General features: G+C 35.2%; 1 protein-coding gene and 1 long non-coding RNA gene across 2 annotated transcripts; one reads left to right on the top strand and one right to left on the bottom strand.

Moving 5' to 3' along the window:
- Nucleotides 1–5,872: 5,872 nt before the first annotated feature.
- On the top strand, nucleotides 5,873–26,603 carry LOC124439418 (DENN domain-containing protein 5B-like). Its single transcript, XM_046989643.1, is given in 32 exon segments — nucleotides 5,873–6,187; nucleotides 7,875–7,984; nucleotides 9,833–9,894; nucleotides 9,896–9,934; nucleotides 9,936–9,990; nucleotides 10,955–11,474; nucleotides 11,866–12,050; nucleotides 13,765–13,943; nucleotides 14,082–14,228; nucleotides 14,230–14,575; nucleotides 15,813–15,879; nucleotides 16,029–16,083; nucleotides 16,756–16,796; nucleotides 16,799–16,842; nucleotides 17,862–17,903; nucleotides 18,011–18,133; nucleotides 18,225–18,371; nucleotides 19,022–19,113; nucleotides 19,598–19,703; nucleotides 19,706–19,743; nucleotides 20,527–20,586; nucleotides 21,163–21,231; nucleotides 21,626–21,747; nucleotides 22,223–22,368; nucleotides 23,230–23,348; nucleotides 23,451–23,554; nucleotides 24,154–24,222; nucleotides 24,498–24,583; nucleotides 24,835–24,894; nucleotides 25,038–25,104; nucleotides 25,189–25,324; nucleotides 25,760–26,603. Coding segments are annotated over 32 exon segments (3,741 nt in total). The 5' UTR covers nucleotides 5,873–6,090; the 3' UTR covers nucleotides 25,968–26,603.
- LOC124438495 lies at nucleotides 18,653–18,974 on the bottom strand. The gene is made up of 2 exons (XR_006946119.1): nucleotides 18,929–18,974; nucleotides 18,653–18,822 (listed from the first exon to the last, which is right to left on the bottom strand). It is a non-coding gene; the product is annotated as an uncharacterized LOC124438495 (long non-coding RNA).
- Nucleotides 26,604–27,739: the final 1,136 nt, after the last annotated feature.

Below are 27,739 nucleotides of genomic sequence, written 5' to 3'. Positions count from 1 at the left end.
TCTTTTGCAATGTTGGCATGTTTGTTGGCTACGACATTCAGACACCTTGTGTCGTGGACCCGTACAGTTAAAGCACAGTTTCTTTTCTCCAAGAATTCTTCTACGATCACTAACACTGACCACCTTTTTACACTCAGCAGATCGATGACTAGTATCATTGCAATATACACACCTTTTTCTCGACTCTTGTTGACGAACTTGAAAGCTCCTTGATTTGCTATGCCTGTCCTGAGAGCCATCATCTTGTTTAACTGGATTTCTCACCGTCCACTTTCTTAGCGCTTCGATGAACTCCGGAAACCTCCATTCTTGCCAGTCGTCATCGGTTCTCACAAGATCGCTTCGAATTCCTTCTAGTTTGTCAATTGTCATTCTGACATAGCCTGATACTTCCTTGAGTTTCCCAAGTGTCTCGAGAGATTGTACGCTTGTTAGTAGTGTTTCATAAAATGCATGGATTTTACCAGGCTTAGTTCCGTGAATGTTGGGCAGGTTGATGATGTTTTGAACATAAGCGTTGATGACTTCGCTGGTTTTGCCGTATTTAGTCGTCAAAATGTTCTTAGCTCGTTCATATCCCTCTGATGTGAATGGTAATCCATTGATACATGACCGCACTTTTGGTTCGACAAGCTCCTTTAAGTATGAAAATTTGGTTATACTAGAGACATCCGAATTGTCAATTTCAGCATTAAACTGCCCCCAAAATCTAAGCCAGTCCGTATGTTGTCCGGTAAACTTGGTAATAACCAGTTTCGGTAATTTTGTCGTCAATTTGGTGGCGCCATTTTTTCCGCTTGTGGACTTTTCTCGATTTTCAGACAAGGCCTTCTCGTGCTCCATGCGACGCTCAAATTTAGTTCGTTCTAGTTTCAAATCTTCTTCGCCCTTAACCCGATCTTGTTCGTGTTTCAACTCCCGTATAGCGTTCTCGAATTCTGCCAGTTTCCCTTCAATTTTCTCCGTCCAGTCTCGTACATTGTCTACGTTTTCGCCGCTCTCAAAGTTTAATTCCTGAATCTGCTCCTTTAAAGCGTGTACTTCTTCTGTTTTCCTTTCTAAAGTCTTCCTCTGTCTCTCCATTCCTGCCAAGTCATTTTTCCCCAAGATATTTACTGTTTTCTCATTTGTGAACTTTAGGAATTGGATTTTCGTCTCGATCGTTTTTACTAGTTTATCCATGTTAATCTCGTCCCATCGGGGGTGCCACTTGTCGGGATTTGCTTGCCCAACACAGAAAATCACTCTCACTGTTTCGTTTTAAAAGTATTTATTGTCACTCTCGCTTTAAACAATTACAATGTGCTATCGAATGCTCTACCATGCTGTACCCTTTTTCTTCTTTTCTTCAAGTGTTGTTGTTAACACTACCGGTACGAACCGGCCATTTCCGACTTTGGTCTCGCGCGACCCACGCGTTAACTAAACTGTTTATCCTTTCCGACAATAGCGCACTTGAGTGTAACCTTTTACAAGAATTCTGGCTATCGCTTGCCACTTCTCCCGAGAAACGTCGTGACGAATCACTGGGACTCGTTCATCCTCGCCTAACATGAAACTATTATATATTTCATTCCAAAACAGAGAAAATGCATCCCTGACAACGCCGACTCTTTCGCCCTTTTCCTCAACACCTCTGGAATCTATCATCTTGACATCCACACACTTCTTTAAAATATCATCTTTTTCAAAATAGTGCAGCAAGTCAGCTTTCACATTACAACGATGAATAAGCAACACTTCTCGCTCCATAACCTCATTTGCCATACTTTCTGGGACAAAAGCAGCCCCTTCACAACTTTCACCAGCAATGTACAACACTTATTATAGTAAAGATGGGTGATAAGCCACATTATTTCTGACTGTTCTATTTTCAAATTTCATTCATCCACTTTCTTTGAATGAATTCCCAATGGTATTTTGCACCATCATCACAATACCCACTCATCATTTCATGAAATATTAATTGAACATCTTTTTCATAAAAAGACTGACAAGTACAAGTACACTATATAGTACTCACAAACCTTGGAAAGTAATTCATCTCAAAAGCATCACAATTTTGGAAGTTCTCTAGTGCATGTTGTGTTAAAGTTGCATCATCAAAAGATGACAGTCCAACCAAAGTTGTGGAATGTGATTCTTCTCCAAGCTGTGGTTCTGTGCACAATGATTCATTTTGAGTTTTTGTTAGTCTGATTTCTTTCAAATCTAATTGCTCTTCCACAACATCATCAACTAATTCATTAGCAACTACAAAACAAATATCTGTATTTTTATCAAATATGTAATTTATTTAAATAAAAGATTGTTGCATAACACACTTTTGCTGATTTCCTTATGAACTCATATTGGAATTCTCAAGTATAACATCTAAATGAATGTTGCCTTTTACAGTATTAATGTGTAATATTTAATATTAGCTCCTCATAAAGTAAGTGTTTAATTTTATTTGTATCATGATAGTTTCATTAAATTAACCAAATGGGGCAAAAATTATTATATACTTGACCTTACAGAATAACTTTGATTATTAAATGCTCATAATTAAGTATTAACATTAATAAATTGCCTATACATTAACAAAGTGTTTTTAATAATCAATAGAAAACCTCCTCACTTTCATAATCCAAAGTCTTGCAAACATACAAATTGACACGACTGTATGGCCTGCCAAGTGACTCCTTGTACTTTTCTAAAGAAAATGTTTCTGTTGTGCCTGGTAAATATAAAACTAACTCCATATCTGGGTACAACAAAACCCATTCAGAACTTTCATCACGGAGTTGCTTATTGTGAGCCAGTTGCTTCTCCACCCCAGCAGTTTTTACCACAACATGAGAATCACATTTTTTTACATCAATAGGAAGAAGTGAGCCTCGCTTAATTTTCAAATGACTCCCATCTAGCTCAATAATTCCAATTTTTATCTGTGGTGGAAAAAAATATCCAGTTACTAGGTGTTCATGACCTGGCATCACAAAATATGTGATGAAGAATGTAAAAATAATTAGACATTTTAATGGCAAAAACCATTCCATCCTTCTCCATGAAAACCTGAGCCTGATTTTTTAAAGCATGCAACAAAAGTATTATTGTGTTGATTCAAATGACTGCAAAAAAACAAATTTCTTATGGCAGGCATTTTATATTTCAGCTTCAATAGGTGGAAATTACATAACTAATATCTATATAAAAACAAGCATTGAATATAATTATTCACAACCATCACCCACCCTTCAAATTATTATTGACAGGACCTATTTGCAAAGGTAGTAGTAATCACAAACCTTGACAGTCTCATCCTTCTTCCCCTTTTTCGTGGAGACAAAAAGATCTTGACGCTTCCTTTTCTCAACAGTGGCAAATGAAATATCTGCCAAATACTCTTTAAAAGTCAAAGGTTTGGTGGCACGAGGATCGGTAGAAGGCGCAGCTGATGTTGATGGATCACTGTTCCGCAAGGTCTTAGATTCGTCAGACTTTCGAAGATCCGTCCCACAATTAGCACTAAAATTACCACTTGTATTTAGTGAATTCCCGCATACTGTACAAAACATGGTGTTTAAGTTCACATTACCAACAGCCGGGAAAGATAATACGAACTGTTTGGAATGACGATACATTATATGTGTATTAAACTAAGTATAAGATATCTGATCATAGTACTAGTCACATGATCTAGTAAACACTTCTTATTATTATTATTATTGTTATCTTCTGTTTCTGCTTCGATGTTCCGCCTATCCACAAATGCCTCAATGAATGTTCTGTATTTATTTTACTTTCTCGAAATGAAACGAAAATATAAGAATATGACAATAATCTGCACTTCGGCAACTTTGTAAATTCACAACACATTTAGCTAGCAAATTAACCGGATATGAATTTTGCATATTATAATTTGTGTTTGTATATTTGAATTTGTGTTTGTGTATTTGAATTTGCGTTTGTGTATTTAAATTTGCGTTTGTGTATTTGAATTTGTGTTTGTGTATTTGAATTTGCATTTGTGTATTTGAATTTGCGTTTGTGTATTTGAATTTGCGTTTGTGTATTTGAATTTGTGTTTGTGTATTTGAATTTGCGTTTGTGTATTTGAATTTGCGTTTGTGTATTTGAATTTGCGTTTGTGTATTTGAATTTGCGCTTGTGTATTTGAATTTGCGTTTGTGTATTTCAATTTGCGTTTGTGTATTTCAATTTGCGTTTGTGTATTGCACCTCTGGGCCACCGTACCGTTTCCCCTCCAGGTCTTACGGGTTTGGTTTGTACGGTGGCCGGTACGGGTCACCAGAAAAATAATTTAGAAAACATAACAAACAATAGGAAAACATCACTCAAAATCATACTTCACATTTCAAAATACTCACTACACATTTCAAAATACTCGCTACACATTTCAAAATACTCGCTACACATTTCAAAATATTACACATTTCAAAATACTACACATTTCAAAATACTCACTACACATTTCAAAATACACATTTCAAAATATTCACTACACACTTCAAAATACTCGCTACACATTTCAAAATATTCACTACACATTTCAAAATACTCACTACACATTACAAAATACTTACTACACATTTCAAAATACTTACTACACATTACAAAATACTCACTACACATTTCAAAATACTTACTACACATTTCAAAATACTCGCAACACATTCGTCCCAGTCTTACCCTGGTCTGGCCTGCCCACGGTCATCATTAGTTTCCATCTACGAAACTGACATGACATCATAAAGTAAGCATATTAAATGTATAATTCCGCATTTCACAAGACAAACAAAATGGGACATTGGGATAATAGCATTAACATATTGGCTGAACTCTAATCAGAAATTCTTCCAGGGTTTTGCTGGACTTGGTCGGGCAACAACATTAGTAGACGATCTACATATCGCCAGCAAATGTATTTGCACTGGCTTTCGACACATGTCCGCACTTTAATAGCAAAAATTTGAGTATATGAATTTGCATTCGCTATGTCGCGTACGTACTTGTGTGATGCGTTACAAAAATAACAAGGAAACCAAAGAGGAAATTTACACATAGTGCTATAATTTGTTGCACAAGAAACGCCAAAGAAAATGAAAAGTTCGGTAATTTCGAGTAAAAGCAATAAATTTAGAACTTCAATACCAGTCACGTCAATAAGTTCATTAGTTAAACTAATGATTGTCGAATATCACCAACACAAATACAATTACATGCAATCTGTAGATTGACCACTCATGTTGTGTTGTCTAACTAAGACCAAGAAATCCCTGGAAGAAATATTACTAATAGTTCATGTGGCGTCGATATTTTGATGCTATTGTGGCGATATGTTTGTCTATGAATTCCACATAGACAACATATCGCCACAATAGCATCAAAATATCCCACGCGTACTGAACTATTAGTAATATCGGAAGCGTATATTTATATTAGCTTTCTGCCATCACGTCAATTTCGTATATGTAAACTAATGACGACCGCGGGCAGGCCAGACCAGGGTAAGACTGGGACGAATGTGTAGTGAGTATTTTGAAATGTGTAGCGAGTATTTTGAAATGTGTAGCGAGTATTTTGAAATGTGTAGCGAGAATTTTGAAATGTGTAGTGAGTATTTTGAAATGTGTAGTGAGTATTTTGTAATGTGTAGTAAGTATTTTGAAATGTGTAGTGAGTATTTTGAAATGTGTAGCGAGTATTTTCAAATGTGTAGTGAGTATTTTGAAATGTGTAGTATGATTTTGAGTGATGTTTTCTTATTGTTTGTTATGTTTTCTAAATTATTTTTCTGGTGACCCGTACCGGCCACCGTAGGTTTGACATGATCTAACCACGATTTAACAACGCCAGCGGTGAAATAATAGTCCAGTTCAATGGTCGGTCAGTGTACAGTTCTTCCTCCGCGAAGCTGGAGTTGCAAGAGATCAATCAAACCATGTCTATGACTTCATGACATTTGAACGAGAACGATTTTTTCTTTGCATGTTTGATGCATGCGAGACTTTGCATACATTGATATGTAGCTTAAAAAATGGCGTATTCTCTATTTAAAGTAAGGGTTACATAAAGAAGAGCGCCATGACAACTCCAACGTCTGCGGGAGAACGGCTCATTGACTATTTCGTTGTTTGCGGACTTGACAATGTGTCCGGCTTGGAACCCGACCAGCTATTAGGTATGATACTTTACGACGGTTTTTCTCTAAAACGGTCGAAGTTAGGGTCATTTTAACACGTGTGTGTGTGTGATAATCTTATTTAACATTTGAAATGAGAATGCTACTTTGTAGTTATTGTATAGAAAACGTATGGCTGCCGACCAAAAATTGTCAACATGTTGAAATGTGCGACTTGAACAGCTGTGCACATAGTTTTCGTATTTCCGTATACAAATTCTTGTAATCAAAGTTCATTACAGTTTTGTTTAATGACTGACTAATCATTCGAGAGGTTTTTATTTCAATTTAAACTTACCCCTTCAAAGCAACAATTTACGTTTTTTGACACGCGATGTTTATCGTATCTTTTACTTGCTTAGGCTAAGATTATGAATTCATGATAAAGATCGCGCTCTTTGATGCGACGTTTGCTCGCTGCGACTTCGTGCTGACATTCACAAATGCGCGAATGAAAGTCTTTTATACAATTTTTGTTTACGAAGGGTTGTTAATTAACAAATGGTGTTTGTTGTTGGTTGCATGGATTGTGAAATTTGATGGTGATTTTTTGCATGTTGTGTCGATCTCATATTACTGTTGTTTCATTATTACCATTTGTAATATGTGAAGGTTGAAGATGTTTTACATTTTATGTATTCCAAGATTATTATGCAAGCTATTTATATCAGATTGTGTTCGACAACAGCCAATTCAATTTCAAGATGCATTGGTTGCCAAGCACTCTTCACAGTTTGACAGCACGATGTTCCATATAATGGTTTAGGTAAAGGCTAAGGTTAGGGTTGGGAGCTATGGTCAAAGTTAGGCTTACAATTAAATTAGGGGTTGAATAGGGGCTGAGTTGTTTGGACCAAGTTATTGAATACAGTTGAATACAGTAATTGACTACTTTCAGGTTATTACAGTGGCTGTTTTGAGATCCAAGCTGTTGAAGTTATAGTCATTGAAGTTGTTGTACTCATTTTTTTTAACATCTTATATGTAAAATATTATAACATTTAATTTCTCCTTCATACTTGATGTAGTTGCTTTGTTTAAAGCATATATGATTTTTGCCAATTTTTTGTGTTGACAGGTGTGGTTATTTGAGATTTTTTGTTTTGACAATTGGATGCATTAAGTATTCTCATTGGAAATTGACTGTTAAAATATTCTGACTGTTGGGACTCTTATTCATTTATTTGATGATACAAGTTTTGCCTACATAATTTAATTCAATTACCTTAACACACATAATTTAATGTAAAGTACATATTATTATTACATCTAAAAACAATTATTTATTTTTTAAATCATTTTTATGCTAAATGAACTCTTCCTCTTTCCTCAACATTCTCCTGCAAGTCAAACAATGACATTAACATAGGTTGCTTTCATAGCTAGAAATGGGAAAAAATATGACCTGTTGGGCCCGGAAGAGTGAACTTTTTCTTCCCAATTATTTTTTTGGCTGATGCTTTATGTTTTTTTTTAAATAGTACTAGAAAGCAATAACTTAATAATTTTTATTTGAAGTAAAGGGCAACTCAGCTGAGCAAGCCATATGCAGTGTCAACAATTTTTGCTCAAACAGCTAAAAGATTTTCCATTTTGTGTTTCTTCATGTTGCAATATTGCAAAATTTCAAGAGTGTTTATATCCTTGCATTTCATAAATTCAAGTATTTCTTTGGTTTCTTTTGTAGGTGATTCACATCACGTTCCACCCCTTGAAAGATCTTATCGGGCAAAGACATTAGCTCATTATCCTGATCATGTCCCCTGGAATCCATTTGATGAACATGCAGTTTGCATGGTATGATTTATGCTTGGTTGGAAACAACCAATTTTTCATAAGAAAAGAGTTACTTTGCTAAAGTGAGAAGGGGGGACTGAGCTTGAGAAGCTGAGGGTCTGAGCAAGGGAAGCATTTAGCCATTATATTGTTTATTTAAAACGAGACTCTGTTTTGTAAATTGTTGTGACTCTAGCAACATCTGTGTGTGTCATAAGGGAGAAAGTTTTCTTCAAACCTATGCGTCACTTGTGCATGCATTGTGAAATTTCACCACTTAAACTTAAGACTTTGTTATAAGTTTGAGCATTGATGTCAGAAAGCAGTAACATAACGAATCTGTAAGGTTAGGAAGCCGTGATATTACGTACAAAGTTGTAAGGTTAGAGCGTTGTATCTTGCATTGAGAAGCCGTAAAACTTGTAATCTGTTTCGTGAGAAATCTTCAACACGAGAAAGTTGTAACGTTTGAATCGAAATCGTATTGTTGGGAAGGCGTAACTTAAGGAAGGCATCACATTAGAAAGTCGTAACTTTCGAAATCAGAGGTTATCGTTGAAAATCGTTGCTTTAGAAAATCGTTGCTTTTAGAAGGCGTAACTCCTGAAAGTAGTTGAAAGAAATTTATCGACGTCTAACATTCAGAATTTCGGTTTCAAAAGAAAAACAAGCATGAAACATTTACTATATTTTATGGCCCTTGAATTGATTTAAGTATTTTTGCAGGGGGCTTAAATTGTCATAAACGTACCAAGTTTCATAATTTTTGTTATACTTCCAAGTGACAGCGCCTTTATTTATTGTTGACAAGACGCCCATAGGGCGTTCACTTGTTTAAGGCCCAGGAAAAATAATAATGAAAGTGATTATACGTCGGCATGTGGCCTGTATAATTATAGGAGCATACTTAGAGTGACGTGGTTTTAAAAAATTGTATCCAGTTTAGCTGTTTTAAAGCCTGCTCCACTACGAAAAGGACAGTTTTAACAGTAATTTTTGTTTATAACTACTGCGTTTTTACAATCGCACTACCTATTCACCGAAAGAGCATTTCTATTAATGTTTGCCCGCATGTGTTGAATAAACATATGCACGTGCAAAGACTAAAGATGGCACTCAAGACAATCAAATATGCATGTGACATAGCTTTGACACAAACGCAAGCGAAAGGAAAAGAGTTGGACATAAGTATGTGCACTCGATGTACCTTTGAAACCCGACTAATAGCGATGACTCCTCTTGCTCCCTGTGTCATAAGGTCTAATTCATAAGAAACTTAGCTACCTAAAAGACAATTAAATATGCACTCGCTCTTATAGATAATCATAAGAAATATTAATCACAAGGTTAAATAGTTGGAATGTTATTAAACAAAAAGAATGATAGGGACTTGTAGTGTATAAGGCTCTCTGCTTTTGAGTAGACTTGTAGACTCGTTTACAAGGAAGAGGAGTGGAAGGTTAATTTCTCAAATGTTGTTAGATAAGGTCGTTATTGTTTGTAGTTGTTGGTTATAGCGTTGTGCTATCATTCTTTTTGTTTAAGAAATATTAAGTTGACCAAGCTTAATGCGAATGTAAATTTGCGAAACACCATGTTTTTCTTGCAAGAAAGCAATCATTATATAGCAAGTAAAACCCTTCCACTCTTCAAATCTGTTCCAGGCTCTCTACTTTTGAGTAGACTTGTCTCTTTTGCAAGGAGAAGGAGTGGAAAGATTTATATTTGCTATTATGATTTTAGTGTAAGGAAAACAAGATTGAGGTGAGATTGAGGTGCTCTCAGCCAACTTAATGTTTCACATAATTTTTATTAAAAAAAACATTTAATGATTTCATGTACACTCAGTCTTTGTCGAAACATTTTTAGTTATCACTACCGAACGGTCTTCAATTCAAGCTCAACACAGAAACTCACAATCCGTCATTTCACTTCTCTTATAACGCGCGAGGACGGCTCGAGGATGAACGGTTTCTCTCACGTTTTACGAAAAAGTGAAAGACTACGATATATGTCAAGCGATGCAGGTATGTGCCGAATGAATGATGTGAAAGTTTAGTTTAAAAATATGCTATGGCTTGTTTCAAGGGCAGATTTTTTGAGGGGCAAGGGGTGCGCACCTCCCACCCTCCAAAAAAATTCTCTAGCACCCCCTTTAGAAAAATTCTAACATGATAATATGTACTGTAGACGATTAATATAACAGTACTACTAAACTAGGGATCCAAGGACAGTGCAGTTTCTTAAAAAAAATGTTCCTAATCATGGCAAATAAAATACGAAATCTTAGTATCAAACCTTGTCGTTTCAAAAAATGCCAAACTGAAATTACGAGAAGTGCTTATCAAAGGCTAAGCAGTTTGTTTTTTTGACGAATAGCTAACTTTCTCTAAGATTGCGTAAATAAACGTTAATTTGTATGCGCACTTACGTAGATACATGATAAGGATATTTGACACGACACAATCAAGACATTCATGCATTACATTCTTTTTATTATTACTATGCAGTATACAACATATAAATTACGAAATCACTCATGATTTACTTACTTTGTTTCGGTTATGTTGTATTTTTTTTATTCTTCTGACACATATGTGAAGTTCATGTGTTCAGAAGAACAAAATGCTTTGTTTGCGATATTTTTAGCGCTAAATTCCACCTAATTAAATAATAGGAGAACCGAGTAGTAAAATGCAACGATGCTCGAAAAATATTTACGTAGAACAATTTGCATCAGTTGATGAACAAGTCCAGTTTCTGGCAAGTTTGAGTGGAATGCACGTTCATTTCGTATTTAAACTAGACTGACTGACTGACTGACTGACTGACTGACTCGTGTGAATTTTGGCTACTCACCACAATACTACAAAGTTCCCGTGCAAACTTTGCACTAAAAATCTAGAGCAGCCATTGGTTTCATCAACAACTGGATCATTGTGTACTCCCTTGTGACATATTTCAACTGTCCACTTTTCGTTTTTTATCTAGGTTCTACAAGATATGTATATTGCCGAGTTGGCGCTATCCTCCAACAATTCCAGGTCACATTCTGCCGTACATTTCCATAGCCATGTAGAGGGGTTTCATTCGTACGAGCGCAAGAATTTCCCGTCACCAACACGCAAAGGCATTAAGTTGTACGATTCAGAAGAACACAATCTTCTTGTTTCCAAGTCCCTGTGTCTGGTCATGCCTTTTCCTTTTGTGAGCGCAGCAAAATCGTGCCTGAATAAGATATATCAGGGGGGGTTGAGTGAAGGTACACTCAGGTTAACAATGGAATGCTACCTCTACAATTTGATTTATGAAGTGCCACTGCCTCCCCCGGGAAGGAATCTAAAGTTTACCTGCATTAGAGATGACGTGTTGTGCCAAAGGCCGGGCGAGAATGAATTGCCCCTGTTTGATTACCCTTTGGAAGATGTCTTCAATTTAATTGGTGTGAAAGATTTTATAAAACTTATTTCGTGTGTGATGTTGGAGCATCAGATATTGATTTTGGGATCTGGTAAGTTTTATTGTCATCATGCCGGACAAGATTGAGTTTGAAAGCTGCTGATAATTCTATAAATATTTAAGTCGTTTACAATGGCGGAGATCGGTATGTTGCAAAACGAACGAAAGTTCAATAATAATAAGTCAAATCAAGTTTTGAGGTTTTTTGAAAAAAAGTTTTTAATGCTCTCATGCTTTTGGTGTTCTTTTCATCATTTTCTGGTAGTAAAGTTGCGATTTGTTTATTTTGAACATGGCAAACTGGCAACATTAATGTAACTGATGTGTCACAAGAATTTCCATTAAATTTCTTTAAGAGTAACGCTGTATATTTTATTGTTCTCAGTGATCTTGCTATCGCTAACCCACGTTGAATAACATTTTGTAAAATCTCTTCAATTTAGACTTATATACATTTATGTTGGTCGCTGAAACCATTGTGTCTTTAATTTTTCCATACAATTGGCAACATGTGTATGTGCCCATACTTCCCGCCTCTCTTCTTCATTTCCTCGAAGCTCCCGTACCTTTCATCATGGGTCTATACTGCAAGGACACAGACGACATAGATGATTTTCTTCCCTCAAAGGTAATGCACGCGAGATTTATTGAGATACTTCAAACCGTCTGCGGTAGTTTTACTTTCTCATTTATGGTCAGTAGCGTATCCAGTTTGACAAGTTTTGGTCCTGTTATATAAATTTCAGATCATCATCATTTTTCTGTAAGTCAGCGCAGAAAACGTTTCACAGCAGGACCAAACTTGCATCTGGGCACTCCACCAACTGCAGTAGTTTCAATATATAAGCTGTTAAAACATCGTTAAAACAATAGACTTCTATAAAATAAACTATGTTAATGATCAGAAATTTACCTAGCGCGACCAAATTTTGAGGGCTGGCCACGGTACTGGCTATTGCAACAGAAAAATTAAAGTATATTGTAAAGCAACAGTGAATACAAGACTTCAAAAATCTCTCAATGATTTCCATAAATTTACAACTATTGGCGTTTCTTGAAATATTTGATAGATGGAACGTCAAACTTGCAGAGTGTTGACGTAAAAATTGTTTTTTCTTTATTTAATTTTTGGTCGTAACATTTGGCCGACAAACCAAAATCTCTGGGCCCTATAAGTATGTCACAATCAATTCTTTTTTTTCCATCTATATCACATCAATGGCGAAACCAGCCGGATATTTCACTTTACAATGCAAATTTTTCATCAAAATTATTAGAAAATTTATTCAATGTATTGTGTTACCAGTGATTAAGTACAAAATATTTCTATTCTAGGAGTAAAAACGGGCTGGTTTCGCCACATTACCTGTTGATTTGTTAATGTATTGTAAAATTTTCTTTGAAGCAAAACTTCATTATTTAAAACCATTCTTTGCTGTTCTGTTACTAAGTTATGCATTTGTTCTGTTACTCCTGCAATCCTGCAATCAGTCTTTGCTCATGCAAATTAGCAAAATTTAGCTTTTAGGATATGGCTTTATAAAATAATACACAATAAAACGCGCGCGCTGATTTGTCAATATCCGTGTTCTCATTAGCCCGTGCAAACATTATGCAATCTAAGCTCAATCAAATAAATCAATCTTTGAAAACCAAAAGAATAAAAGATGTTTGCACAGGCTTAAGTATGTAAACCTCGAAGACGTTCGTGAGACGTTCGTGAGATCTCTCGAATTGATGCAACCGATCTTCTCTCGAGTTTTCCCGAAGTTCTTTTTGAATAAGCTTGTGTGAACACAGTAAACATATTTTATTTCTAAGTAAACACGATGATTTTTGACCTTACCTGGACTGATTAAAGAATCGTTGTGAAGCACAATGCGACACGCCTCTTGTTTGTTTATATTCGTGCTAAATATGATAATTTATTCCATCAAACGATGATCTTTCTCTTTGACACTTTGCACAACTTAGGTAATAGTTGTGTGTTTCCAAATACCAAGTATTTATTTAAATACCAGGTTTTGGTCTTCCTCTTTTTGAAAGTTTTCAACCGTTGAGCTTGCCATAATTTTAAATAGTTATTTGCCCACCCAAAAAAGTACGTTTATGAAAAAAATCAGTAGCAGGCATCTGAACATACTTTTTTGATTCAAAAACGAGTCAAATTTTTATTCATCCACAAAAGATGCAGAGATTATTGACGGATTGCAAACTGATACAGCGTTTGTCTTTATTCAACCAAAAAATGACCGCGGAGACCATATGAGCGCGTTGCATGGTTGACAATGATTCTTACCTTCATAAAATCTACGCTGATGGTTATTTGATTTTTTCTTCAGTCTCTTTGCTGTTTGGATATCAACAATCGAGTTTTGACAGTTCCAGAAGAATTACCAGACTTACCGTTCGCCGAAGAATTGGCACGAGACCTTTCGGAAGTGCTTGTTAAATTTAACAGCAAAAGAATTAAAAGTGTTTCGAAAATGGACTCCTCTACTTCACCTACAAAAAAAGAAATCTCTTGACGAACGTGTAACTGCCAGAAAATCTGTCAAAAACTCGATGTGTGGAAAGCCGGATCAAGTTATTTAAGAGCAGCAAAGCGTTTCGAACTTATCTATTCAGGAAAATCCTCGACTGGCATCGTTGGATAAAGTTGCTCGCAAAACCGAAATCAAACGAACTTGAATATGCAAAAATATAAAAGTTTGACCGACATCAATAATATGGACCCAAAGTTGAACGACATGACGAAAGCTTTGGACTCAGGCATGATTCGACAGTACGAGTTCAATGCGGAGGTGCGAAATTCTTTTAAACTGGTTTATACAGGTTTTTCTCGACTACGAAAGCTTCGTGATTCATCCGAAAGATGACCAGGACGTGGAAGAATGGATTCAAAATCGCAAAGAAATGGAGAATTTCGACAAGACTGCCTTCCTGTCCGATCAACCAGCAACGTTTTTGTCTTTTCTTTCACCTTTCATCGAAACACAAATGTTTGCTTCATTTATCGACGCAAAACTGATCAGTTTGTCGGAGCGTGATTCTAGATTCGAGTTATTTGATCAAAGGATATCTTCCATGAAGAATAGATTGGACATAAACAGATCACATTCCTACGAGAAATGCCAAAGTACAAAAGCTCGGGTTGGTATATTAAGCGTATTTTTCAATTTTTTCTACATTAAAGTGGTATACAGACTTAGCCCAATTGCATTTGCAGCTCAACCACAAACCACAGTATAGAAACAAAAGTAGTCCCACTTTAGAAATTTTTGGTGTAGTGCATATCTTATTAAGCATGTGAGTAACATAGTGGCATTCAGTAAATTGCAGTTTCTGACCAACAGTGGCGCTGAGGGAAGCCGCAGCCAGCAATCTAATTACTGGCTGCTGCTTAGTGCTGTGCAACTTAGTGCTTTATACAGCACTAAGTTGTACAGTGAAGTGACGCACTGTTTGTTTGTATACTGTGGCTCAACTGTGGCATTATAATGTTATATACGCCTTTTTTTTGTGGAGTGCTAACTTTGTTCGTTGTTAAAAACTTCCGTGAATACATCCATTCTTTCCGATGCAAATTTTTCGAGAGAAAACTGCATTTATATATTTGGAGAGTGTTGTTTAAGATAATGTTGTTTATGGTGGGGAAACATGTGACGTTCGTGCTCATGTTCTCCACAGTCAGGCTGCTCGTGTAGATTACGAATATGCAGACGGATCCTTTGGATCTTACGTTGGAGTTAAAAATTGTTAGGGGCTGATTACTGTTGTAGTTAAGACGAAATAACACGTGGTCGAGCAAGTGTTTTCACCCGCCAATTTTTTTTCCGCAATAGAAATCCAGCCTAATGCGATCGAAAATTTAATTGCTTTAAATTTCAGGCTAACACAACAAGGGGCGAGACTAGAATAATTGGGAAGGTAATATTCATGTACTCAGCTCTGACCTGCTGATTTCTTTTCTTGGCGATTTTAATTTCAAAATCAGCAGGGCAGAGCTGAATATAAATATTCACCCTCCCTCACTCCAATTAGCACAATTAACGTTCTACTTTCGAACACAACGACCGTATTTTGATGTCAATTATGGCTCGATACCTTCCCAATTATGACTTATTAGACAATTACATAAGAGAACTTTACTGCATGTTATTACAATCAAATAGCATTGTCTTCGTAAACTTAACAAACAATAAGCAATAAGAACTAAAGATCGCTGTTACATAATGACACTTTTTTCAGTGATGCTACAGAGTTGAAAGTAAGAATTGGGTTTTGGTCTTCATAAGTAGTAAAACTATGGCATAACAGATTGTCTTAACCTGACTTTACCGACATTTTTTCTTTCTTTAGAAACATAATTTTTTCTGTTATTTTTCAGTGCAAATATTGTATAGAAGAACGAACTCGGTCGACCATACTGCTCCAAGTCCACATGTACTTGATGTAGAAATAAGAAGAGGTACGTTGTGCGTTGTGTTTTTGCGTTGTCTGTAGCTATAGCTGCTTTTGTTTTTTTAACGAACTATGTTTTAAACTATATTTAAGGAAACATGTCTTGTTTTTATATAATTATTCTGAGGAAATATTGTTTTAGGCCTTGGAGATGGTTTCTTTCCCGAATTAATCGAAGATGCTTTTCTCTCGACGAAGTAGACAGTGCGTAAGTTTGTGGAGGATTTTGAAAAATATTTTGACGTTAAAACGGCAATGTTCGTTGTTGGAACATGTAGTTTAATGCACCATTCAAAATCAACGTAATTCAAAATCAACAAAATCTACCAATTTTCTATATACTTGTGACATTGTTTTGCTTCTTCATTCATTTATTATGCGACCCAGAATTCTTATTTTTGATTTTTTTGTTCCTCGGCTCGAATTTCAATACTGTTTCAATGCGATTATCTTTTACCTTTAGTGGTCTATAGCTGAGTTTACATTAGCCTGTGCAAATAGATCTGAACTGAGTCAATTCAAGAAATCAAACAGAATTCTCAAATTAATCATGAATACTTGTTAGAGGGAAAGTCTCGGCTTGCACTGATCAGCTCTCGAGTTCTCGTAAAGGTCTCCTCGGTTTGCATGCATTACTGCCCTTAAAAACACACAGTAAACATCTTTTATTTCTTAATCAAAGCATCTTTATAAATGCAAGAAAAAAACTTCAAACCCAAAAAACATAAATTTTTAACACTATATCATACGAAAGTGTCGAATTTTCATCATATTTATTACGTAAATTTTTAAACGATAACATGACTGCCATACGATATATGTGGCCATTTGTTTTCTATTATTAATTGTGGATTTCGTGTATGTTTTAGTCGTCGAGCACAGAGGATAAATTGGCGACGTCGTGATCGTCAAAACAGCACTCTGAACATCTGTTGTTAAATTCTGCCATGAAACAGGTACTACTTCAACTCTTACGTATTTATCTTTAAAGTTGAGTCACTTGACATAAATGGAAGCGTTTTAATGTTTATTATTATTCACTATGTGAGCAACGTCGCTGGATGGAATGACGTAATTCATCCAACACTATTTCTAATACATTTAGAATTACCAAAAATTGCTGAAGAACTTCACTTTTAATTTCTGTTAAAAAATGCGTAAACAAATTAGCAAAGGTTTGAAAATGTTTCATACTGACATGTTTTAATAATATTTCGGTTAGTTAGTGAATAATTAAACAATTATTGAACTCGGCTTTGCATGATATCGGTCTGAATAATCTTCTATCATGCTCAACCTCATTCAATAATTGTTTAATGTTTGATAAAGGTTTGATTATTATTCATATTTACGTTCTTTATTTCTCGTCATAAGATCAATGTTTCTTGTGTGGTTTTCAACAAACTTTTGACAAATGCACGTTGAACCATCGCAATATTCTGTTGATAATAGATCTTCCGTACGACGAACGTCATATTTTCAACAAACTCAGCACTTAATGAATTACGTCAAAAAGCATAGTTCCAGTCATATAACGATTAAATAGCTGACTTATGTTTAAACATCACACAAAATGTATCGTTATAAATAGGAAATTCTAAATGAATGAATCTCAGCTAATTTTTAAAACACAGCACTACTTAGACTTAAAGTAATTTTCTAACTGTTCCATGTGAAGAATGGGGTCACTCGTGCTTAAAGGAGTAGAAAACGTCTCTTGAATTCAAAAAACTCCCAATTTCAAAATCATCATTAAAAAGTAGTATCATCGGTTTCACTCGCTCTTCAGCAACATTTGGTGATAATCGTCATCTTGTAAAGAATTTTAAAGATTTCCTGGAATATCGTGTCAAAACGAGGCAATTGCAATTGGGCCTTTAGAGACTGGCGGGAGTTTATTCATAAGCGCGTAATTGGAAATGGTCTTTGCGTGTAATGGTCCTCTTTAAATTATACCAACGTTTTCTCATTTTAGGATGGAAAGAAAATGCGTGAAAAACTTGCAGTTAGCATAAAGGTTGTGATTCATTATATGTATAAAATAAAGAGAATAAAACGCGCGTATTTTGCCATGTTTAGCTATGGATTTATATGTAATTTACAAAAATATGCTTTGTTTCGCAGAAGTACCTTCAAGAAAACGAAAATGCCCGCAGTCCAAAGTCTCAACTCGGCGATATGAGTTTAAATTCATCTGATGCACACATCAACTTCATTCAACGATTATTGACCGAGTGCAAAGCGAGGGTGAGTTGAAAACGTTCATTACATATAACATGCTTTTAACAAAACTGTTTTCAACTCGATGTAACGATTATTACGCTTCTTGTTTGTACAGACGAAAAGAATGCTGGTAATGAAGATGGGCCAGGAAGCGAGGGACCTGGGTCATAATGACGCGAATGGAGTTGAAGAAAACAGTCTGATTGCCGGTTTGTGTGACCTCCTGGACAGAATCTGGGGTCATGGGCCTTACGATCTGAAGGTGTCTTTCAGTGTCTTTTCACTTACGACCGATTTTGGCGGGAATAGACAAATTTGTAAAGACTCGAGAACACGAAGTAGCTAAATGCAACGCATATTAACGACTAAAGCTTGTTTTCAAACTCTTGAACATCGTCTGTGGATTATTGAAACTTTAGAATTGCAAATGATTGTGCAAATGATTGTGCAAATGATTGTGCAAATGATTGTTTTTTTAATATCGTAGGACGAACCTTAACGAGAGAGAGGGCAGGGATCACTTTTTAAAGGTCATGGTTTTTATTAATATAGTAGGAGAACAAAAAAGTATATAAAGAACTAAATGACCTTCTAGAGCATTGAGTAGCTATGCGGTGTTAAAAAATATGTTTTAATATAATCAACTGTTATTGATTTGTGTGAAATATGGCACTTGTTGAATCTTTTTCTTGGCTGTTGCGGAGGCCTAAGTTCTACAACATATAAAACATACTGGTGATTAGATATCCATCGTAACACTGCGTGCTGGATGGAATGACGTAATTCATCCAACACTATTTCTAATACATTTAGAATTACCAAAAATTGCTGAAGAACTTCACTTTTAATTTCTGTTAAAATATGCGTAAACATGGTTTTCTTTCGTAATCATTCAATATTGTTTCCCCATAGGCTAAATCTCCATTATGGCTCCATATAATGTCCTACTACAACAGTTGGGATGGAGATGAGATGATTATGAATGAAGGCATCCAACTCACCCTGTAAGTTTTACTCACCTGATTACATATTGACTTGAACGCCACAGTAATAAACTAAAGGCTGCGGTTTATTTGGCTACAAATATTCGCTTTTAACATAGTTATTTCATGTGAGAAGCAATTTTGTCTGTTAGTAGAATGGGGTACTTGTGCACACGAATTGTTTTACATTTTCACTTGCACAAAAGCTCAACGAATACATATGGGAGACGAATATATGTGTAGAGTGGTAATGGTGCGAAAGGTGCTTTTCTACCACAAACTGTTGATGAAAACTACCATCTTTTTCTAAAATCAATTATGCAATGCGATGTCTTGAGGGAATTTGCATGATAAACAAGATTCACCACCTCGAGAGCGAAGCAAATTAAAACAATACAAACCGTCAAGTGATTAAGTCGTTTTAAATGTTACATTTGATGAACCAATCGGAAATTCGAGTATTTAATATCTTGCCTCACTAATCGTACCTCACAATCATATATAGGTCAGCGCAGTCAAGTTCTTCGCCGGTCCTTCAACATCGCCAATACGCCAGGCGGAGCACGTCTCCTGAACAATCTGAAATACGCTCGAAAGTCCTGCTGCTCGTCCGGTATCCATGGAAACCAAGGCGTTAATGGCTGATGTAAGGTAAGGATATTTGAATTGTTAACAAATAGATTATATTTAACCATTGTCTATTTGGCACACGGGTATGTCGTCATTTGTGATAAGAACTAAAACTGGTCACGAGCCGCCGGGTCGAATCAAAAATTTCTAACTTGCGGTCAAACCGTTTTTCCTATTCTTTTCGCTGAAATACGTCAACTGCTTCAACTAGGTATTCTTAACGTCTTCATTCGCCCATTCAAGGATAAATTCAGGTTCAAATAATTTCGTCCTTCGTTTGTAATTAAAAACAAGAAATTTCTATGACGTCATTTCCCTGCGTATGTCCTCTTATAGATCATAGCTCTCGACCAATGATATTGCTCAAACTCTTTTGGTTATTATATAATGTAGCTATAATTTACTTTTTGTGAATAACGAAAGTCGAAATTAATGAAAATTTACAGCGATGTAAATCTGATTAAGAAAAGTGATGTTACTGCAAAATTAAGAACCATTTAAAATTCAGGCTTGGATCTGATTTCCATAGAGTGGTACTTTGGACAAACTGCATGGCGAAAAAAGTACACAGAAAGTTACCATAAAATTAATTTTAATTTAAAAATGAATTGTGTGAAATGGAAAAATGAAATACCTTTCCAATACGGAGCTGGATAAAAATAAGTTTTTTTTAAATGTAACACTGATTTACAATGATTTCAATACAATGATTTTAAAATGTATATAAGGTCAGAAAGATTCCTCAAGTTTTTTTTGAAAATTGTTGCTAAGTTCCTTTTTATTTTTTTTAAATTTTAATCAAAGAAGTGTAAAGAATCTGACGGAAATCAAGACTGATAATGGATGTCTTCGTGCATTTGTCAGGTAATGATGTTGCAGACTAATGTCCAAGTGAAGAGATAAATCTTCTAAATATTTTTGATGTTTGTATTAACAGTCCAAGAATGCCAGTAGACACAGTTAACATTTAATTCACAATTCACAGTTAACATTTAATTTTTGTCGACTCCTGTTTCAGCAGGAACTTTCAACAAGTAATACATGAAATTCTCAAAATATGTAGAACCATTTTTCAAAAACACGAGTGCGAAGCAAAGGCACGTTGATTATTTTTACAATATCGATGAGTCGGAAAGTAGTTTCTCAAATTTCAATGATGCATCTCTTCAACGAGGTTCTGACTCGCATTTCCAAATGGGGTTTTGAAAACTGTTTTTGTTCAGACGATTGATGATGCCGAAGTTATATAAGATATTAGGTGCTAAAAGTTGCTAATGTTTTATTGTTTCTTTGCCATATTCTGTGTATTGCGTCGATTTTCAATGAACCTTATGTCTGTGATGGCATTATCAGCTAACGGCAGCATAGAAACATTTCTCTTTTACAGTTTCACTGCAACATGAGTATAACACCCATATAGTTTATGTGTATCTATCTTAGGTTGGCCTTAGAGAAGAAAACGCTTTCAAAACATTTGAAAACATTACTGAATGATAAAGAAATTTTAAGGTAACTCGATGTGTCTGTGATGTGTGTTTTAATTTGATTATTAGTACTTGATTGTAAGTTTAATCATTAAATTGGCGGCTTAAATATAGTTTGTGATCATCGAATGTGTTTTATTTACAAACGCACTATGTTATTGTTAGGAAGTGGCCGTGATTGTAGGTGATTTTATTTTTCTTTCTTTTGACGTAAGCAAAAGCCGTGTGAAACTTGTATTTCATACTGGAAATTGGAAGTACTGCAAAAATTTGTGCATTCGTTCGTACTGTAGTATTTCGTGTAGCATATTTCTTACTGTGTTTTTTACTAGAAGGAAATAACACTATAAAAATAATGCACTCGTTCGTAAAGTAACATTTTTGTGTAACATATTTCTTACTGCGTTTTTTACTTATAGGAAGTTCTACAAAAATTACGCATTTGTTCGTACAGAAGAAGAAAGAGAACAGTTTCTCGTATACCTATTGTCATTGAACGCTGTGGAATACTTCTGTTTCACCAATTGCTTTACAACATTAGGTAGAAATTTCATTTCTTTTACATTGTATAAAGAGATGTTGTGGAATTTGATCGGCTCATCTCAAATCCTACCTCTCATTATCTGCGCATATACGACTCCCAAAATAACCATTAACTACTCAGCGCTAGATTTTCCAAATTGTCAAGTATCATTACATGTTTGTAGATGTAGATCGGCCAGGCTAGTGGAGAAACCGCAGTCCTCTGGACTCTACTAACCTGGACCGTCTGCATCTTCAAAATATGTAACGCTACTGTTTCAAACCTTTCACTTTATCAAGTATCAAGTAGCGGTTTGTTATCAAGAATTATTTCATTTTATGTTAGTTTGAAAATTGTTTTCAATTACGGTTCGTTTTGTCTGGGTTTCTCTACCCAAACAGTACAGTCCGCACCTATGTATTATATACAGGAACTAGACAGTTTTCCTGCTCGTCTTTTATTGCAGTCAACGGTTTGCAATTCATATTTTCAGCCATCACGTATAAGGTTGTCATAGTGACAGGAAAGCATTTGGGTGGGAGTACGACCACGGCAAATGTATGGATGATATTGGCTGGTGAGATTAAAGATACTGGAATTATTTATGTACCCAAGGGCGCATGCGAGTTTCGCTTTCAGGTAATAATTCTGGGTTTTTTTTACTTGTTGAGTTTGTGCAAATTCTGTTTTTATCTGTTTCTCCTTTACAAAAGTATTTTTATCAAACAAATTGCGCCTTAAACGATTGCATTTCTCTACGTAAAAATTAAAAATTTTGTAACAGCAATGCGCTTCTTGTATGTTCCGATGTAGACCTTTTTCTTTTTCTGATTTATTTGATATGCCCTGTTTTCAATTTTTTTGCCATGATCTTGCAACGCTTTTACGTTTTGAGTTAACCGCGGGTTAATAAATGAAGAATGAAGAGCAGAGTCTCGCTGTCATTTGTGGTCAACGGTTCATGTAATGCAGGCTAGGATTAGGCAGTAGCCGTATGTATATATATATATATATATTAAGGCTATGCAATAAAGGCAGGCTAGATGATATAGGTTTTAGTAAAATTGTACATCCTTTTAGTGGTAGTGATAAGGGGTACGTCACGACACTTCTACATGACATTCCTCTGGCACATGAAATCCCTCAGGCACATGACATCCCTCGGGCACATGATATATAAACAGAGCAATCGAGGGGAAAAAATAAATATTATATGCTAGATAGCCGCACTTAGAGTAAATGTGATGATAACAGGCTAGGGCATGAAATGCAGCCCCAACAAGCCGAAGGCAGTCAATGCTTAAAGCATCAAGGCAATGATAAATATTTCAGAACTACGTCATGCAACACTAGTAGGCTATTGAACACCGGAAGTCATACAACCAATACATTCGCCCTTATCTTGGCTTACCTAAAAGAATCAAGCTCATTTTCAATAAAAGATCTAAAGAATTTGCTTGGAGTTTTCAACTTGATTTTAATGGAGTATTTTAATCACAGCATCCGAATGTTGGAAAACTGACGACATTACGAATTGGTCATGATAACTCTGGCTACGCTCCAGGATGGTTTGTTGAGCACGTGTTAGTTCGTAATGAAATCACTGGACATTTATACAGGTAATTTTACATTGTTACGTCATGATTACGTCATGTATACGTTGTATACATGTATAAGTGCTTTAAATAATATCTAAGTTTCTCAATTTTTTAAACTTATAGATTTCCTTGTGGTCGATGGCTATCAAAAAGCAATGACGATGGTAGTACGGAGAGGTTGTTGGTTGGCGAGCTTCAAAGAATACACAACAATAACCATAATGAGGGTATGTTTCTGTAGATAGATTTTTTAATGTTTATTGTGCTCTCTTTCATATAACATCCTGTTCTGTCTATCTTACATACATTGTGTTCTGTTTATCTTACATACATCGTGTTCTGTCTATCTTACATATATTGTGTTCTGTCTATCTTACATACATTGTGTTCTGTCTATTTACATACATCGTGTTCTGTCTATCTTACATACATCGTGTTCTGTCTATCTTACATACATCGTGTTCTGTCTATCTTACATGCATCGTGTTCTGTCTATTGTACATACATCGTGTACTGTCTGTCTTACATACATCGTGTTCTGTATATTTTACATACACCGTGTTCTGTCTGTCTTACATACATCGTGTTCTGCCTATCTTACACACATCGTGTTCTGTCTATCTTACATACATCGTGTTCTGTCTATCTTACATGCATCGTGTTCTGTCTATTTTACATACATCGTGTTCTGTCTATCTTACATACATCGTGTTCTGTCTATCTTACATACATCGTGTTCTGTCTGTCTTACATACATCGTGTTCTGTCTGTCTTACATACATCGTGTTCTGTCTATTTTACATACATCGTGTTCTGTGTAACTTAGACATGTCGTATTCAACATCGAATTCTCCGCAAAGACGATCACCGGTCATGACGAAAAAAAATGCAGAAAGTGAGTAGGCAGTAGATGTCCACGTTATTTTGATCATATAATCAGTTGGCATTTCCCAATCTACGTACAAAAGTTATATGGTCTAGGTTACCAATCTACAGGAGTTATATGGTCTAGGTTGACAACTTACAGGAGTTATATGGTCTAGGTTACCAACCTACAGGAGTTATATGGTCTAGGTTGACAACTTACAGGAGTTTTATAGTCTAGGTTGACAACTTACAAGAGTTATATGGTCTAGATTTTACATTTTAAAGTCTCACTGAATTTTCTAGAGAATAAAATTTCTGTGGTTCAAGAAAACCTTGCAAATGCTGTCAATAAGATCGTGAAATACTTTTGCACAGAGGAATCGGAAGAGGTTGTTGATTTTATTTTAAAATGTCCGTCGCATAGTATAGCGAAACACTATTTTTGTGTTATCAGTACTTCCTTGTCGACATTATGTAGTATGTAGAATAATAAATGTATTAATTAGGAAACATCTAAAAGATGCGATTTTTGATGTGATCATAACAATAATATACAGTCGTTATATCGCCTTGAAATTCTCTGCTTTCGTTCGGATTCTTCCTTATCCCCTTTATGATGGTGATTACATTTTCTTGCTAGAGAGGATATTTAACGTATTTATTATGTGGTGAAAATGGACTTTGTGACTCATTGGAGCAGGTATGAACATCAACATTTACTATCGATGCTCAAAGAAAGAAGATGTGTTCCCAACAAACATTGTCGCGTATTTATGTTCTATTTTCCTCATTGCGGGAGGTAACCTTGTTTGTCTCCTACACTGTTGACTGCTTTGTTTTTAGGTGTTTCATTACGGTTTCAAGTCCTCACGTATTTTTCAGAAGAACTTTTTCATTTGGGATTTTATTGGTATGAAATAAATTTGCAATTATTTGTTGGGTTGCTACTGTATTGTGCGCTTTTCTGAATGTCTTTAAATCTCATTCTTCCCAGAAAAAGTAAACATCTATCTAAAATCGGACGAAGGGACATATATTCTAACCGAGCAGCGTCCAGCAAAGTTGTCGTTTTGCTCCATCGTACAGAAGATTAATGATGCCTCACAAACTGTAGGCAAAGATGGAAAGGTGGGAATTCTCTCCAGATAGATCATAATAACTTTTTCCAACATATTTATAATCATCACCGAGATTTCTCTTCGTGAAGTTAACGCCATTATTTTATCCATCATTGTCGTCATTATTTTCCATATCATCATCTTTGTCGTCATCAACGTCATCATCGTCATCATCATATCATTGTCATCATCATCGTCATCAACGTCAACATTATCGTCATCGTCATCATCATCATCATCTTTCGTATTGATGGCGCTATTTGTCATATAGGACAGTCAACAATCCTTATTGATAACATCAACTGTCATCGTATGACCGTCGACTGTCTGACCGTCTAATTAACAGTTGAATATCATCTTTTGTCATAACCATCATTACATAGCCTCCATGGATCTTAACCTACCATGGTCCATGGATTGTATTTATCTTCCAAATGAACGACATTAACAAGGATTTTCTGTTTTTCTTTTTAGGGATCATTCACTGGAAAAGTGGTTTCCTTTGATCTCTATTTGTCCTGTCACAACCAATATGTACGAACAGAATTCATTTTTACGGGATAAAGGCTTAATTCGGTACTTAGTGAACGTACTTGGGTCGCTGGCTGAATACAATATAGTTCTAGAGGCGTCTCTCTTGAAAGGATTATCCTGATAATATTATGTCCTTGGCAAGTTGTGTACCATTTTGCCCCACGGAGTGAAAAGTATCCATCATTGGTGGCTGTGTTGGTCAAAACAAGAAAAGAATTTGCAAGCGTTCCTTTGGGGTAGTGACCATGAAGTTAATTATGTCGAACACTGCGAAGACACTCGAAAAATCGGAAACAGAAGAAACACACTTTATGCATCGTTTATATTATACAGTGGTAGGAAATTGTTATGCATTAATGGTGTTTTTTATTACATAGTATTGATGAAATGAGAGCTTTAGATGGTTTATTGCTTATGAATTAAACGAAGATAGTGTAGAGAGTGGTAAATTTGTGGCTGAGTTGCTCCTAACACAAAGTTTATAACAAAACCGAAACTTTCAGCGACAAATCAAGTGCCTTAAAAAGAGTTACAACCTGTTCTTCTCAGCTACATTTTTGCCTGTATTTTTGCGTACATTAAACTAAAATTAAACAGAGAGATTGAATTATGTGAGAAATCGTTTGTAATGATTAATTATGTTGTTATAGTTCTTTAGTTTTCTCTTTATAGCTTGTTGGATTGAAATGTATGGATTTTTATAGATTATTTGTAGAATAAGAAAGATTAATATATTTGAAAATTTCAGTTTAATCTATTTAAGCCTCGAGTGTAATGGACTACATTAATGTGAAGTCTTATTCTATTCAAGTATAGTCCTTTGAATTACATATATATATTACACGATTACACTGTCTTTGCGTGAAAATTTTGAAAATGCAGAATTATAGTCCTACCATGAATATGTGTAAAAAGTGCGTGAATTATAACTATATATGTCTACCTTCATGTCTACCCTTATGTCTACCTTTATGTCTACCTATATGTTAACACATTTTCATCCAAAGACTATAATTCATGCATTGTCTCAAATTTTCACATTTATTCACACAAGGACTATAATTCACGCATTTTCACAAATTTTTACATTATTTCACACAAAGACTATAATTCATGCATTGTCACTAATTTTCACATTTTTTCACACAAAAACCATAATTCATGCATTGTCATAAATTTTCACATTTTTTCAAGGACTATAATTTACGCATTTTCACAATTTTCACATTTTTTCACACAAAGACTATAATTCACGCATTTTCACAATTTTTCACACAAAGACTATAATTCACGCCTTTACACAATGCATGCATTGTCACAAATTTTCACACAAAGACTATAATTCGCGCATATTCACGCATTTTCACAAATTTTCACAATTTTTCACACAAAGACTATAAGTCACTAATTTTCACATTTTTTCACACAAAGACAATAATTCATGCATTTTCACAAATTTTTACATTATTTCACACAGACTATAATTCACGCCTTTTCACAATTTTCACATTTTTTCACACAGACTATAATTCACGCATTTTCACAATTTTCACATTTTAACAATTTTCACATTTTTTTACACAAAGACTATAATTCATGCATTTTCACGAATTTTTACATTATTTCACACAGACTATAATTCACGCCTTTTCACAATTTTCACATTTTTTCACACAGACTATAATTCACGCCTTTTCACAATTTTCACATTTTTTCACACAAAGACTATAATTCACCCATTACTAAGAATAGCCACTTTGGAGAAGAGGCATGTCATCCAAAAGTTTAAAGAATATATCATCAAGAAGAAAATGGACAAATGAAATGATAAAAGATCTCTTATCATGTCGAGAAAGAGCCATAGAAAAACGAAATTGTCAGAAAAACCGAAAG

This window comes from Xenia sp. Carnegie-2017, unplaced genomic scaffold (assembly GCF_021976095.1).
Source record: "Xenia sp. Carnegie-2017 unplaced genomic scaffold, XeniaSp_v1 HiC_scaffold_19, whole genome shotgun sequence".
Classification (NCBI taxonomy): domain Eukaryota; kingdom Metazoa; phylum Cnidaria; class Anthozoa; order Malacalcyonacea; family Xeniidae; genus Xenia; species Xenia sp. Carnegie-2017.
The sequence above is the reverse complement of the archived record's forward strand: the minus strand, read 5'-3'. Positions and strand labels throughout refer to the sequence as shown.